This window comes from Corythoichthys intestinalis, chromosome 15 (genome assembly GCF_030265065.1).
Source record: "Corythoichthys intestinalis isolate RoL2023-P3 chromosome 15, ASM3026506v1, whole genome shotgun sequence".
In the NCBI taxonomy this organism is placed as follows: domain Eukaryota; kingdom Metazoa; phylum Chordata; class Actinopteri; order Syngnathiformes; family Syngnathidae; genus Corythoichthys; species Corythoichthys intestinalis.
Window position 1 is genome coordinate 42,651,219 of NC_080409.1, and position 13,836 is coordinate 42,665,054.

At 38.4% G+C, this 13,836-nt stretch overlaps 1 protein-coding gene and 1 long non-coding RNA gene across 8 annotated transcripts in view; both read right to left on the bottom strand.

The window, feature by feature from the left end:
- The window catches only part of LOC130930940 (uncharacterized), a 28,942-nt gene extending 27,266 nt beyond the window's left edge, over positions 1 to 1,676 (bottom strand). The window contains exon 1 of the long non-coding RNA XR_009067130.1: positions 14 to 1,676. This is a non-coding gene — a long non-coding RNA (uncharacterized LOC130930940). The remainder of the gene's footprint in view (positions 1 to 13) is intronic.
- Positions 1 to 13,836, bottom strand: part of meis2a (Meis homeobox 2a) — a 225,099-nt gene that overhangs the window by 126,145 nt on the left and 85,118 nt on the right. For 4 of the 7 annotated variants that reach the window (XM_057859290.1, XM_057859291.1, XM_057859285.1 and 1 more), the window contains exon 8: positions 9,590 to 9,735. In XM_057859290.1, the coding sequence (XP_057715273.1) occupies positions 9,590 to 9,735 (146 nt within the window). Of the gene's footprint in view, positions 1 to 9,589; positions 9,754 to 13,836 lie in introns of all 7 variants that reach the window. The other 3 variants (XM_057859284.1, XM_057859286.1, XM_057859287.1) reach the window with 2 other exon arrangements.

Genomic DNA, 13,836 nt, shown 5'->3' on the forward strand with positions numbered 1-13,836 from the left:
CCTTTTGGGATACAAAGTATCACGATATATCACCATTTCGATATTTTGTCACACTCCTACTGTTTAACCTTTTTTTTTTGTTTAGTTTTTTTGAGTCTATTACCAAACTGCAGTGGTAAAAGTACACTTTAAAACTAAAAATGACTACACAAAATCAACAGGACGTCAAAAAGGCCGAACGTGGTTTAAAAAGACAAAGTTGTCCAGCGATATCGCCGCTTCGTCATCATCATTGCATTGGGGCGCAGTAGTACCCCCACCTAGCGCTCAAGTTTACCTTTCTGATAACATAATCTCCCTGTAGTATTGAAAAGCTTATACCAACAGTCTGGGATTTCCCTTCCTCTAATGTGGCTGGAAGACATCCAGAACCTCATGGGGACGGACAGGAGGGGGCGGAGGGAGCGAGGCAAGTGGGGTATTTAGAGAGCGCGAAGGAGCGGAGTGATGCTGTGACCCGCTAACACCGGCTGATCTGCGCACGAGGCCCTTTGCCAACTCCATATACGAGGCATTTAAGGTTGCCAGCAGAGCACGTAGCTCTGCTGGGAATGAACATATGGACTTCAGGTTGCAGAGGTCTGACAGTAGCGAGGGAATTGAATATGCGGCCACCAAGTGGCACGGTTTAGTTCAGCTTGGAACACTAAATCCTGACCTGGCTAGAGTTTCCACCATGTGGTGTGCAAGCAAAATGGCAAACAGCAGCGTAAGGAAAAAGTGTGACATAAGACCATTGTGAAATATGACTAAGAGAAACAACAACAAAATATAAATTGTCATGATCTGTTGTTTTTTTCAGAGGTCAGTCATGCACTGCAGAGTGTAGACTAAATAAGTTAGCGATGGAGTTGTATGAGGAAATTTTGGGGGTTTTGAAAAGGTTTTTAAAAACTATTTTGAAATAGGATTAGAATGTTCTGAAGTGTTTTGAATGTGAGGTGGTAATTCCCTCAAGTAAGCACTCATATTCAATGCAAAAACTGACCAACTTCCCCATTTGTGCCATCACATGTAAAACTTGAAAAATAACAGAATGGAAAGCGAAAACCTACCCCAAACTATTGGAATTTGCTTCGATACCATTAAGTGACAGTTTTACGAAAAAAATGATAACAAGCTAAAAACGTGTTTTGGGAGACGAAAACATAACGAGACGAATGTCAGTTTTCGTCAGACGAGAACGAGATGAAAATAGGCAATAGTTTCCGTCACATGTTCATAATGTGTGACATTTTATATGTAGTTAGCTTGCATTGTAGCAGTGTCTGGTTGTGTAACTCTCGACGTGCTGTGCCTACACCCGATTCCTGACTCACCAGTGTGTCGTTTCCAGTCTCCATGCAGGCTTGCGCACACGGGAAGATTTGTTTTCTTGGCCAGAGAGAATATTTAATGTTGCTTATCCTTTAAAGGTGAGTGATCATCACACACTAAATGTAACTCATAGCATTAGCATAGCGTTCGTGTTCCCGTTAGCATGCAGGTCCTCTTAAACTCTTGGACAACTTTTTTTTTTTTTTTTTACTACAATTGGTGACGACCAGGTGCCTACATAAGCGAATTTTAAGGGGGGCCAGGAGGACCAGCCGTCCCTGGTGGCCTTAAAGTGTCATTGCATGTAATTGGCTTTCCTATATATATATATATATATATATATATATATATATATATATGTATATTAAAAGTTGTAAAGCAATAAAACTGCTACAAAAATGAATGAAATGAACAAAAATGAATGAAATGAACAAAAAAATATATTTTTTATAATGGGTTAAAATTATTTTTCGAACAGATCATGTGACTAGCACCTTAGACGGACATTTGCTTTGCATTGAATTTTCAAAAAATGAAAAAATAAAAATTAGGGCAGGGCAATTTTATTTTTCAAATATTTTTTCTTGGATTGAAAAAAAAAAAAGCAACTTTTTGGGGGATTGAATGATTTAGACATAAATGTCCTACCCATAATATGGCCCAAACACAAAAAGGATTGCTTCAATCAAAGAAAACTTTTCAATTAAAAATTAAGTGTTCAAATGCAAATTTTTCAATCTCAAATATTTTTTCGCATTAAAAAACTTTTTTATGAGTGAATTTTTTCTTTTTTTTTTGATTGAAATGATTCTTTTTTGAAAAAAAATTTTTTTTAAGTAACTTATTTTTTGATTGAATAATAAAGACAAAAATGTCCAAGCCAAAGTGTGGCCCAACCACAAATCAACATTACTTCAATCAAAAAAAAAAAAAAAAAAAAAAAAAAAATCAAAGAAAAATAATTTTCACATGCATTTTTTTTTAGTTTTTTTGAGTTTCAAATTTATTTTTGCATTCAAACACATTTTTTTTTTTTTTTTTTTGGTTGAAAATATATATTTTGATTGAAGCTACTTTTTTTTCCTTTTTTTATTGAAGCAACTTTTTTTTGATTGAATACTAAAGACACAAATCTACCTCCATATGGCTCCGCCCAGGGGGTACAATTTTTGACTGGGGTAACAACATCGGCACGACACTGGCGGACGTACCATATTCAATGGATGACGATCATGGCGAAAAGTATTACCTATGCAGCCTGATTTAGAATTACCCTCAAGAATGATGGGACACAAAAAACACTCAACTTGTCAACTTATTACTATAAATATTCTTGCAAGTTAATTTTATTGTTGACACTACGTTTCGGGGTCATCAACATGTTGTGCCCCTCCTGCCCCAAAAGTCAAACTCCGCCTATGGGTGCCTATATTGTTTTTCCAGTTGAGTGTGTATTTTTACTAAGTTGGCATTGTCCTTGTAGATAGACGCTACAACATGTGCTTGTACCTTTATTTATTTATTTTGAAGTAATATTTTTTAATTTTACAGAAGAAAACATTTTTAGTTAACGTCGACTAAGACTAGACGAAGACAAACACAATTTGAGATGACTAAAATATGACTAATAAGTGTTATCGTCGAAAAGACTAAGACGAAAATTAAAAGGGCTGCCAAAAACAAAACTGATATGTGACATTCATGAACATACTGAATAACGCATGATGCACGCAGCACCACTAATGTTAGGAAACAGTATGTTAAAAACACGAAGCTTCCAAGTGCCACAATTCACAATCATTTGTTTGCAATGTTAAAGGACATTGTAGGTAAGTCAACTTATTTTTATACTAAACACAAATGACTATAGATAAAGAACTTGAATGTTCTGAACCTCTGCTTCCATCCATCCCCGGTTTAGGGGTGGTAGGTACTCAGACACGTGGGTGGCAAAGTAAAAACAGAATCACAAAAAAAAAAAACAACTGAGAAGTAATGTGACTTAATGGAGACAAATATCTTATGATTGCTCTCAATAGGTCAGAATTAAACAAGAAGGGGTGGAAGGGTAGGACAATTTTGTTATACTGAATCCAAAAGCCAACAGTTGTGAGTGGAAGTGGGGGGGTGTTGGGTGGTGCGCTAGTATAGGGTAGCAGAGGGGGGTTTAGCTGCCCTGTCCTTTTGGAGCTTTTGAGACAGACGCGACAATAGCTGGATGTTGAGAACATATGTAGAGAGACCCCCGTGGCTCACGGAAGACCAGGCGGCTCCTTTTCACTCCTAACCCCTCAGTTAATGAATGCGCTCATGACAGAATGCCACTATGGGCCATTCAGGGGCCAAAGTCCCCCAGAATTCAACCCCAAATGCATCCAGCAACGGAAAATACATTTGCTTAACAAATTAGAAGAAAGGCGAACGGGCGGGCGGGTTGCGTATGTGTGTGCGTGTGTATGCGTGCGTGTGGGAGACTTTATGGGTGGGAGAATTGGATGGTGAGAAGAGAGAAGGGGGATAATTCAATTAGTCCTCTTCCTCAGTGAAGAAATAAAGGCAGGTTAAAAGGGAGGGATTATTATTTGTACAAGACGAGCCCGCGCTTTACACAAAGGAAACAAATAAAGATTGGAGAGAACATCTACAAGCCGGCAAAAAAAGTGGGGTGTGATGGGGGAACGCGTGAAAACACTCTGAATGAAGCAGCACCCCAGAAACTGTCCATTGATTGAATCCCTTCTTTCCTTTAAACTATTCTAAAGACTCCAGAAACTGTACAACATTGGGATTTGAGAAAGCATCTTTTTAACACAAGGTTTATACTTTTTTCACAAGGGTTTCTTGGTTTTACACTTAATGACCTTGGCTATTATATATCTATATATACATACTGTGTATGTATATATAAAGGAGTTGGACAAAATAATGAAAACACCTAAGATTTGGAATCATAATCATTTAACATAATTGTTACAGAATGGCATTAGGAACATTTTAATGAAGTTGAACATCTCGTACGGCTGGCACAATCCCCAGACCTCAACATTATTGAGCATTTATGGTCAGTTCAATCTGCAGACCTCCACATTATTGAGCATTTATGGTCAGTTTTAGAGATTTAATTAAGACGTCGATTTCCACCGACATTGTTTCTAAAAGAGTTACAGGGTATTCTAACTGGCTTAAAATTCCTTTGGAAACAATTCACAAGTTATATGAATCAATACCTCGGAGAATTGAGTCTGTAATTGCCGCAAAAGGCAGACCTACACCATATTAAATTAGTTTGTTTCCATTATTTTGTCCAACCCTTGAGTGTATATACATATATGCATATACAGTATATATATATACTGTACATATACTGTATAGATTTTTTATACAGTATACATATATACTGTACATATACTGTATACGTACATATATATAATATTAGGGGTGTCAAACGATTAAAATTTTTAATTGAGTTAATTACAGCTAAAAAATTAATTAATCGTAATTAATCGCAATTAATCGCAATTCAAACCATCTATAAAATATGCCATATTTTTCTGTAAATTATTGTTGGAATGGAAAGATAAGACACAAGATGGAAATATACATTCAACATATGGTACATAAGTACTGTATTTGTTTATTATAACAATAAATCAACAAGATGGCTTTAACATTAACATTCTGTTAAAGCGATCCATGGATAGAAAGACTTGTAGTTCTTAAAAGATAAATGTTAGTACAAGTTATAGAAATTTTATATTAAAACCCCTCTTAATGTTTTCGTTTTAATAAAATTTCTATCAAAAAATAAACTAGTAGCCCGCCATTGTTGATGTCAATAATTACTTACACAATGCTCATGGGTGCTGAAGGCTATAAAATCAGTCGCACCCAAGCGCCAGCAGAGGGCGACAAAACTCCGAAAAACACAACATGTACACATTTCACTGTGCAGTCATTTTAATCTGTTTGTGCGGGGCATTTGTGCGTTAATTGCGTCAAATATTTTAACGTGATTAATCAAAAAAAATTAATTACCGCCCGTTAACACGATAATTTTGACAGCCCTAATATATATACAATGTCTTTATTTATTTACAAAAAAATGAAAAACGTTAACCAATATGGTCAACTTTCTCATTTTTTTATACCGTAATTTTCTGACTATAATGCACACTTCACTATAAGCCGCCACCTACCAAATTTGACACGAAAATGGCATCATTAGACTGTCATAAGATCAAATGAACCAATTGGCTGCAAAGCTTCATTGCTTCAAGAGGCCTCATTCGGCCATCAGTGCTCCCTTGGGGGAGACAGTCAACCTCAACCTCTGCTGTCAACACTGTTGTTGTCCAACATGCCTCCTAACATGCATTGCAGCGTTACAGATGTAAATAACAATCAAAATTCATGTTCTGTGCTAATTATTTCTTCAGTTATTGTTCCAGTTGTTTAATTAATTGCTAGTTATGGTATTTGGTAACACTATTTGACAGTGGCGCTATAAGATTGTTATAAGACCATCGTAATTATGACATCACACTGCCGTGAGCATCAATGAATGCTTATGACAGATGTCATTTTGTGTCATCCGGCAAATTATCCCACTTTTGAATGGATGTAAAGAACAGAGCTGGACATAAATGGAGTTAGTGACATAATTTATAATGTTTCATTAATGACCATGATAGTGTCATGTCATACTTATGACGGTCTTATGACACCCCTGTCAAAGAAAGTGTTACGTACTAACCCAAATAAATCAACAAATAAGCCGCACTTGACTATAAGCTGCAGGATTCAATATGAGGGAAAAAAGTAGAGGCTTATAGTATGAAAATTATGGTATATATTACTAAAAAAAGTTCACGAGTGGTTCTTTTTCTATTCACTAAACTTGATGAAAATGAATAATGGCAGTTGGTTAACAATTTTTTTTTTTTTTTTCTTTTTTTAATAAAAGTTCAAATGTAAAAAAATTACATTATAAAATTTGAAATTGAAATCAACACGACTGTTGTGACTATGCAGATTACACTTTTACTTACACTTTTTATTACACTTTTTTATACATAATTACACTTTATTTTTTTAAAGTCTTATTTAAACAGGGTCATTTTCCTCATTTAAGTGAATGCTAAGAATTGAACTACAAAACAGTTAAAAGTAATGCGGATCAACATATTCTTGTAGTGCATTACAGTTTGCCAAGTAATTCGCTTTTCTTCTTTCAAATAAATATCGTCAACTTGACGGTCACAGTTCCACGCAGTCGGGGAGCGAGTGAGCTGTGAACAGCTGCTGAAGTCATTTTGATAATGATGAGAATAATAAGCAATAAGCGGGCCTGCCTGCGCGGCTTCAGGGGCTTTGCAGTTGCAGCTTCACTGCTCCTGAATAGATAAAAGTGATTAAAGCACTCCTGATTATCCCCTGACCAATATGTAATGGATTTACAGCCCTTTCAATTAGGCCATATTTGCTGGTCACTCATTACTTTTTGGTGGAAAGGATTGAGGGGGTTTACGGGGTGGGGGATTTGGGTGGGTCACCCTTTGGTCGAAGATCAGACTAAAGTTGACTGGCTTTTACTGCTGCATCCAGCTTGTGTGTCGCATGCTGCTGCTGAAATCTGAGCCGTGTGGCAAAATCAATACAGTCTGATGTTCTGATAATGTACTGACATCAGCGAGGTTACAAGGAGGGAAGTCGGGTTGCGGGGGGGGGGGGGGGGGGGGCTCATAGAGTCGATCCCCCCCATGCTTACAAATAGACTGTCACACAGCCGTGCCTTATTTCAATGAGGCATGCCGCATCAGACAGGAGACCAACAAAAATATAGTGTGTAAAGAATGTGTGTATGAGGCGTTTTCCAAGACTGATTATCTAAGTTTTGAAAATATATATTTTTGAAAAAGATTTTTGTATAAATTCTACCCTACCTCAGAGACTTTCACATTTAAAGTTGGCATCCAAAAGTTCTGTTTGCTTTTGTAAGCATTTGTAAGAATTGATAAAACAGCTGAAAAACAAATTCTTAAAGTTGTCTGTTTCAGAGAGGCTATATTGCAGATATCAATCGGTAAATGCTAAAAATATGGATGAGAAGTCTGTGTATTAGAATAAAGAATAGTTGCTTAGGAATTTTGAAAGGTAAGCATCTTTAGCTGTATTTAATAATCATGAAATTTCTCAAGTTTGAAGGGGATGAAATTGTATTTAATAATATTCAGATTGTTTCATAATTGTGCCGTTTGACACATTTATTTTCTATGTAGAGTCACGCTTTTATTTTGGAAACAATGTTCGCGTGCTTACTTCCTGTTCCACGTTTCCGGGTCTTTAGTCGGCTCTCACAAAGCCTAAGTGGAGGAATAGTCATGATAAATGTGGTTTTATGATCGTTTTTACCAATCGTTTATACTTGTAGCTTTACGGCTGTTAGCTCGTTTTCGCGGCTAACTGTCATTAGCATGGCTAATGGTACCTCATTATATAGCATCAAAGAATGGATGTAAGTGGTAAGTGTTGTCATTTGATGAGAGATATTGTGCAAATGTTCGATATAATAGGTTTATTGTTAAAATCATGCCGTTTATGTTACTAGAAACTGAATGTGTGTTCGTGTATGCACATGAGCCATTAAAGAAGTTGAGTTCATCTGACGACTCCTGTGCTCTCTGATCGGAGCCCCTTCTGATGGTCAACATATTCGAGTCAACCGGTCAAAAGTAAAATTCTTCTACAAGTATATACAACATTTTCCACACTATAAAGTGCACCTAAAATCCTTCAATTTTCTTAAAAGCCAATAGTGTGCCTCATAATCGGATGTGCCTTATTTAAAGTGGAAGTTCAGAATTTTTTACATAAGGCTTAATCTTGGAGTTAGTGGGGGTTTAATTAGTCAGTGGAGGTAATTTCAAATTCCGTGCAGTTTCTTAGTTATTTGTTAGTTTAAGGGCTCCGGAGTGGCTAAGCTACGTTGAGTCAATGGTGCTTAGCATGCCAATAAAAAACAACATGCACACATGAGAATCACTGATGACCCATGCAATCAATAGTGTTGGCTATGTTTTCAGGATAACGTTATTAAAATAGACCATTGCATGTCAATAATTGTAGTATGAAAAGCAACATTTGTAATCCAGCAGCTCTACAGGAAACAGGCTGTCTAGGCGAGCTGGGCGGCTTGATACTACACCGGGTTTTTCGCTTTTTTTTTGGCAATGAAAGGGACTCCCCAGCAGACATAGCACAAGTGGCCGACGCACTCCTCTCTTTTGTGGTCGCATTACGCAGCTAAAAAAAAAAATTGTCCTCCAAAATGAAATGAATTACGGCAGTTTGGTGTGATATTGTAATGGCCATATGGGTATTTCGAAAAATGTTCTGCATTTTGAAATTATTCGACTTTGTTAGATCTGTTAATATCGTTTTTTATTAGCATGCTAAGCAGGCACCATTTACTCGCGCTAGCTTAGCCACTCCGGAGCCCTGAAACTAACAAATAACTGACAAACTGCACGGAATTTGTTGAAATCAACTTCACCAAGGTAAATGTAAAAAATTCTGAACTTCCCCTTGAAGGATCAATATTGATTAATTGAGGCATGACATTCTTTTTAGCGCAGTTCCATCTAGTGAATGCATAACGTCACTCCAACCACTACTACTACTACTACTACTACTACTGCGCCTTATAATGTGGTGTGCCCTATATAGGAAAAGTTTTAAAATAGGCCTAACATTGAAGGTGCACCTTATACACCGATGCGCCTTATATTATTAATTACCGTATTTTCACACTATATTTTATTTTTATACTATATAAAAGTAATTGTAATTCTAATCAGATCTCTGCACAGTCTTGGAAAACAGCCAAACTTTTTTGTCCAACTCTTGAACGAAAACAAAAGAATGTTGAATAATAGTCAACCAGCACTCACTAAGCGTATTCAAGGATGTCCCCAACATTCCTCAGGAAGTAGCACTTTCCCTCTCCAGCCTGGCACCGAGAATGTTGCCCAACAAACATTGTGCATCCCAACATTGGATTAACTATCCTGCGCTTGTCCGGCCCATTGTCGGCGTAAGTGTGCTGAGCAGGGTAAACAGCCCAAAGTGATTAGATTGACCCGGTCACTGTGCTCCTCTGTGACAGGTGGCTGACAGGTGAGCCCCCCTCCCCACACGGTGACAACTGTGTGACAGCTGCAGTTTGCACCGTAAATCATATCAACAACAAGAATAATAAAACAAAAAAACTCACAGTGAGATGCTGGAACAGCCACGCCCTCATGATGTTGGTTGCCACCTTGGGGAAAATGCCGCGTTTCTTCTGCCTCTTCTTGTCCTTGTCTGGGTCGTCGTCGTCCCCTGTGCCGGGCGATGCCACGCTGTTGTCTAAACCATCTCCTGGGCGGAAAATAAAGCCTGCGTGAGACATAAAATGCCGCACGGGCATACCAGAGCGCGTCTCGTGAAGGATGGATAAACTGACAAATACCACAGCTGATACCTAAGAATGATGTTAAAGGCAACACAGTGAATTTTCCGCTGTTATGAATTGAAGATATGAAGGCAGTAGTAGGGAGGAGGACGGGGGGTGAAGGATTTAGATGGCCTTAGACAAAGGCCCGTGCTGAGTGAGGGGTTTACATTGAGACCTAGCACTGTTGTTCAATACCCCAGAGCATGTACAAGAGGCTGGGGGGTTAAGAACTGGAGTGTTTTGGTTGGACACCAGATTTACAGTAGGGGGAACAAAACAACCAAAGAGCTTTGACGTACAGTACATGTCATTAATTCAATTACGTTTGCATGCTTGACATAATGTAGGACATGGCGGAAGTGTACGGATCTGCGCACTGGTGCGGGGAATTACGCTCACGTAGTGACAAAATCGTATGGAATTTAGATGCAAATAGCATGATGTAACATTTAGAATAACACTTTTTTCTAACTTTTCCATAAAGTGGATTCTTTGCAAGTACTATAAGTGCAATATTTTTGTACCTATGGCTCTTGGTCTCGTTTATATATTAGGTGTTTGAATCTGTTTTGGGTTGTTTTTTGTGTTTGGTGACCTTTCAAACATGTTATTTCTACATTCTGTCACAGATTTCACTCATTTTGGGTATAATTTGGAATGTTAACTCCCCTGCGTAAAGTGCTGGCTTTCACATGAAGCTGTTATAAGAGCCACTCCAGTTTGGCATTCCCCAAATATGTCATAATTCCACAGACTATATTTTCGGACTATAAGGCGCACCTGACTATAAGCCGCCACCTACCAAATTTGACATGAAAACAGCATTTGTTCATAGAAAAGCCACACCGGAGTATCAGCCGCAGCTGTCCTCACTGTATTATGGGATATTTACACTAAAAGATATCAGCCGGTAACACTTTATTTGACAGCGGCATCTTAAAACATCTTAAGTCATCCTCGACAGCTCTCCTTCCACTCCCATATTAACGACATCACCACATCGGCCTACTTCCACCTTTGCAATAGTTCTCGTCTCCTCCCTTCTCTCACCACCATACCGCTTCCACTGTTATCTGTAGTCTAGTCACTTCCCGGCTCCATTACTGTACCTCACTGCTCTTCGGTCTCCCAAATAATTCCCTCCAAAAACTGCAGCTCCTCCAAAACTCAGCAGCACGCTTCATCACTCGGACACCCACCACACACCAAATCACCCCTATTCTCCGTCAACTTCACTGGCTCCCAGTAAAACTAAGAATCAATTACAAGATCCTTGTCATTACCTTTAAAGCACTCCATGGCCTGGCACCTCTCTACCTACGCAATCTCCTCTGTATTAACTAGTGTTGCACCGATACCATTTTTTGGGCCCGATACCGATACAGATACCTGGTTGTGCAGTATTGGCCGATACCAATGCCATTCAGATACCACTCTGTTTGCAAAAAAAAAAAAAAAAATCATATATATAAAGTGGGGAGAAAAAATATTTGATACACTGCCAATGGGTTTTCCCATTGACTGTGTATCACATACAGTTCTCCCCACTGTACGTACGTATAAGGGATGCAACGATACAGTTAAGTCACGGTTCGGTACGATTTTCGATACAATTCTATACATTTAATGCTCTGAAACAGAAAATACAGCTGTTATTTTTTTTTTTTTTATGTTTTTTTTTTTTTTTTATCTGCTAACAAGCAAAAATTAAATTGCCATCATATAAACAAGCATTTTAGTGCATAATATTTATGTGCTTACTTCTTACTGATCTGAAGAAAATTTCGTATAAAAGTGCTGAGAACAATCTTTACTGTTTGTAAAGTGGGGCACACTGTTGATTGCTGCAGCTCTCTCAGCAGCAGCAGAAGTAAAACATCCGATTTGTGGTCCGAGTCCATCTTTAACATGTACTGAATTAACAGTATTTGCAGCATTATCTATAGTCACTGGTATGGACTAGCTTAACTTCCATTCAGTCATGGCGGTTTTTAATTCATCAATGTAGTATATGGACTACGCGTCACTCACGCAACTAATGGCATGGGATCTAACGTGCACATCTAGGTTGCTATTTGATGATATCTAGTGTGTGCGCGCGAGAGTTGGCATGGGATCTAACATAGGACATCTAGGTTGCTATTTGATTATATCTAGTGTGCGCGCTTGAGTGTTTTCTGGCCACAGAAGTCACTTCTGCTCATCACTGCACAAAACCAGCATATGACAATCGACTTTCATAAACAGGACGAGTTTGAAGTATGGCACTCTTAATTTGCCACTCATTGTTCATCATGAAACCGAGTTTGCTTAGCCTCCCACGGTCTTAACCTTTCTGATCCCATCGTCGCTACAACAGCAGGCGCTAGCTCACGCATGCTCATCATTTGTAAATGCCATGTTAGATGAACAGTGTAACATTGCGGACATGCGTTGTAGCGAACGTCCTTAATATTGAAGACGAAGGTGTTTATTTCGTTTGGTAATTTCGAGACAAAGACATACAGATGTCATGCATCGGGATTTGGGAAGTTAGCTCACGTGGGGAGGACAGTACATTTGCGTTCAAGTGATGCCAGTACATGGTATCGGCGCCCCAAATGTTGGTACTCGTCGATACCGATACCACCAATTCGGGCCGGATCAGCGCCCCCTGCCGATACTGGTATCGGTATCGGTGCAACTTTAGTATTAACTGTCGCCCCCCATTCACTACGCTCGTCCTCTATCCTCCACCTTTCGGTCCCTCGTGTTCGTCTTGCCACCTTCGGTTCCAGAGATTTTAGTCACTGTGCCCCCCAGAACTCCCTACCCCTCGATCTTCGCAATATATCTACCCTCTCACATTTCAAATCAGGACTCAAAACACACCTGTTTACACTTTCTTACTCACCATGATCCTTATCTCGGTTTTATCCTGACCTCTTGAACTTTTTATTACCTCTTATCTTGCTTGCTTTGTTATTCCATTTGAGCTATTGTGTTCCCATAATTCTTATAAAACGTCTTTGCGTGTCTTGAAAAGTGCTCTAGAAATATATTATTATTATTATAAGACTAAAGGAATCACCATGAAGCTTTGAACCAATTGGCTGTAAAGCTTTATTGCTTCAAGAAGCTTCATTTGGCCATCACTGCTCCCTTGGGGGAGACAGTCAACCTCTGCTGCCACCTAGTGTCAACACTGTTGTCATCCAACATGCCTCTTAGCATGCATTTCAGCGCCACAGATGTAAGTAACAATCAAAATTGATGTTCTGTGCTAATTATTTCTTCAATTACTCTTCCAGTTGTTTCATTAATTGCTAGCCCTGGTATTTGGTAACACTTTATTTGACAGTGGCGCCATAAAACTGTCATAAGACCATCATAATTATGACATGACACCGCCATGAGACTTAATGAATGCTTATGACATTAAGTATTATCCGGCAAATTATGTCATTAACACTCCATTTATGTCTATTCAAAAGTTAGATCATTTGCCGGGTACACAAAATGACATCTGTCTGCATTCATTAATGCTCATAACTAACTGAAGAAATAATCAGCAGAGAACATGAATTTTGATTGTTATTTACATCTGTAGCGCTGCAATGCATGCTAGGAGGCATGTTGCACAACAACAGTTATTTACATCTGTAGCGCTGCAATGCATGCTAGGAGGCATGTTGCACAACAACAGTGTTGACACTAGGTGGCAGCAGAGGTTGAATGTCTCCCCCAAGGGAGCAGTGATGGCCTAATGAAGCTTCTTGAAGCAATAAGGCTTTAAATCCAATTGTTTCAAAGCTTCATGGTGGTTCATTTGGTCTTATAATAAAAATAATATATTTCTAGAGCACTTTTCAAGACACGCAAAGACGTTTTATAAGAATTATGGGAACACAATAGCTCAAATGGAATAACAAAGCAAGCAAGATAAGAGTTAATAAAAAGTTCAAGAGGTCAGGATTAGTGCTGCAACGATTAATCGATTAACTCAAGTATTCGATTAGAGAAAAAAATATTCGAATTAAATTTTG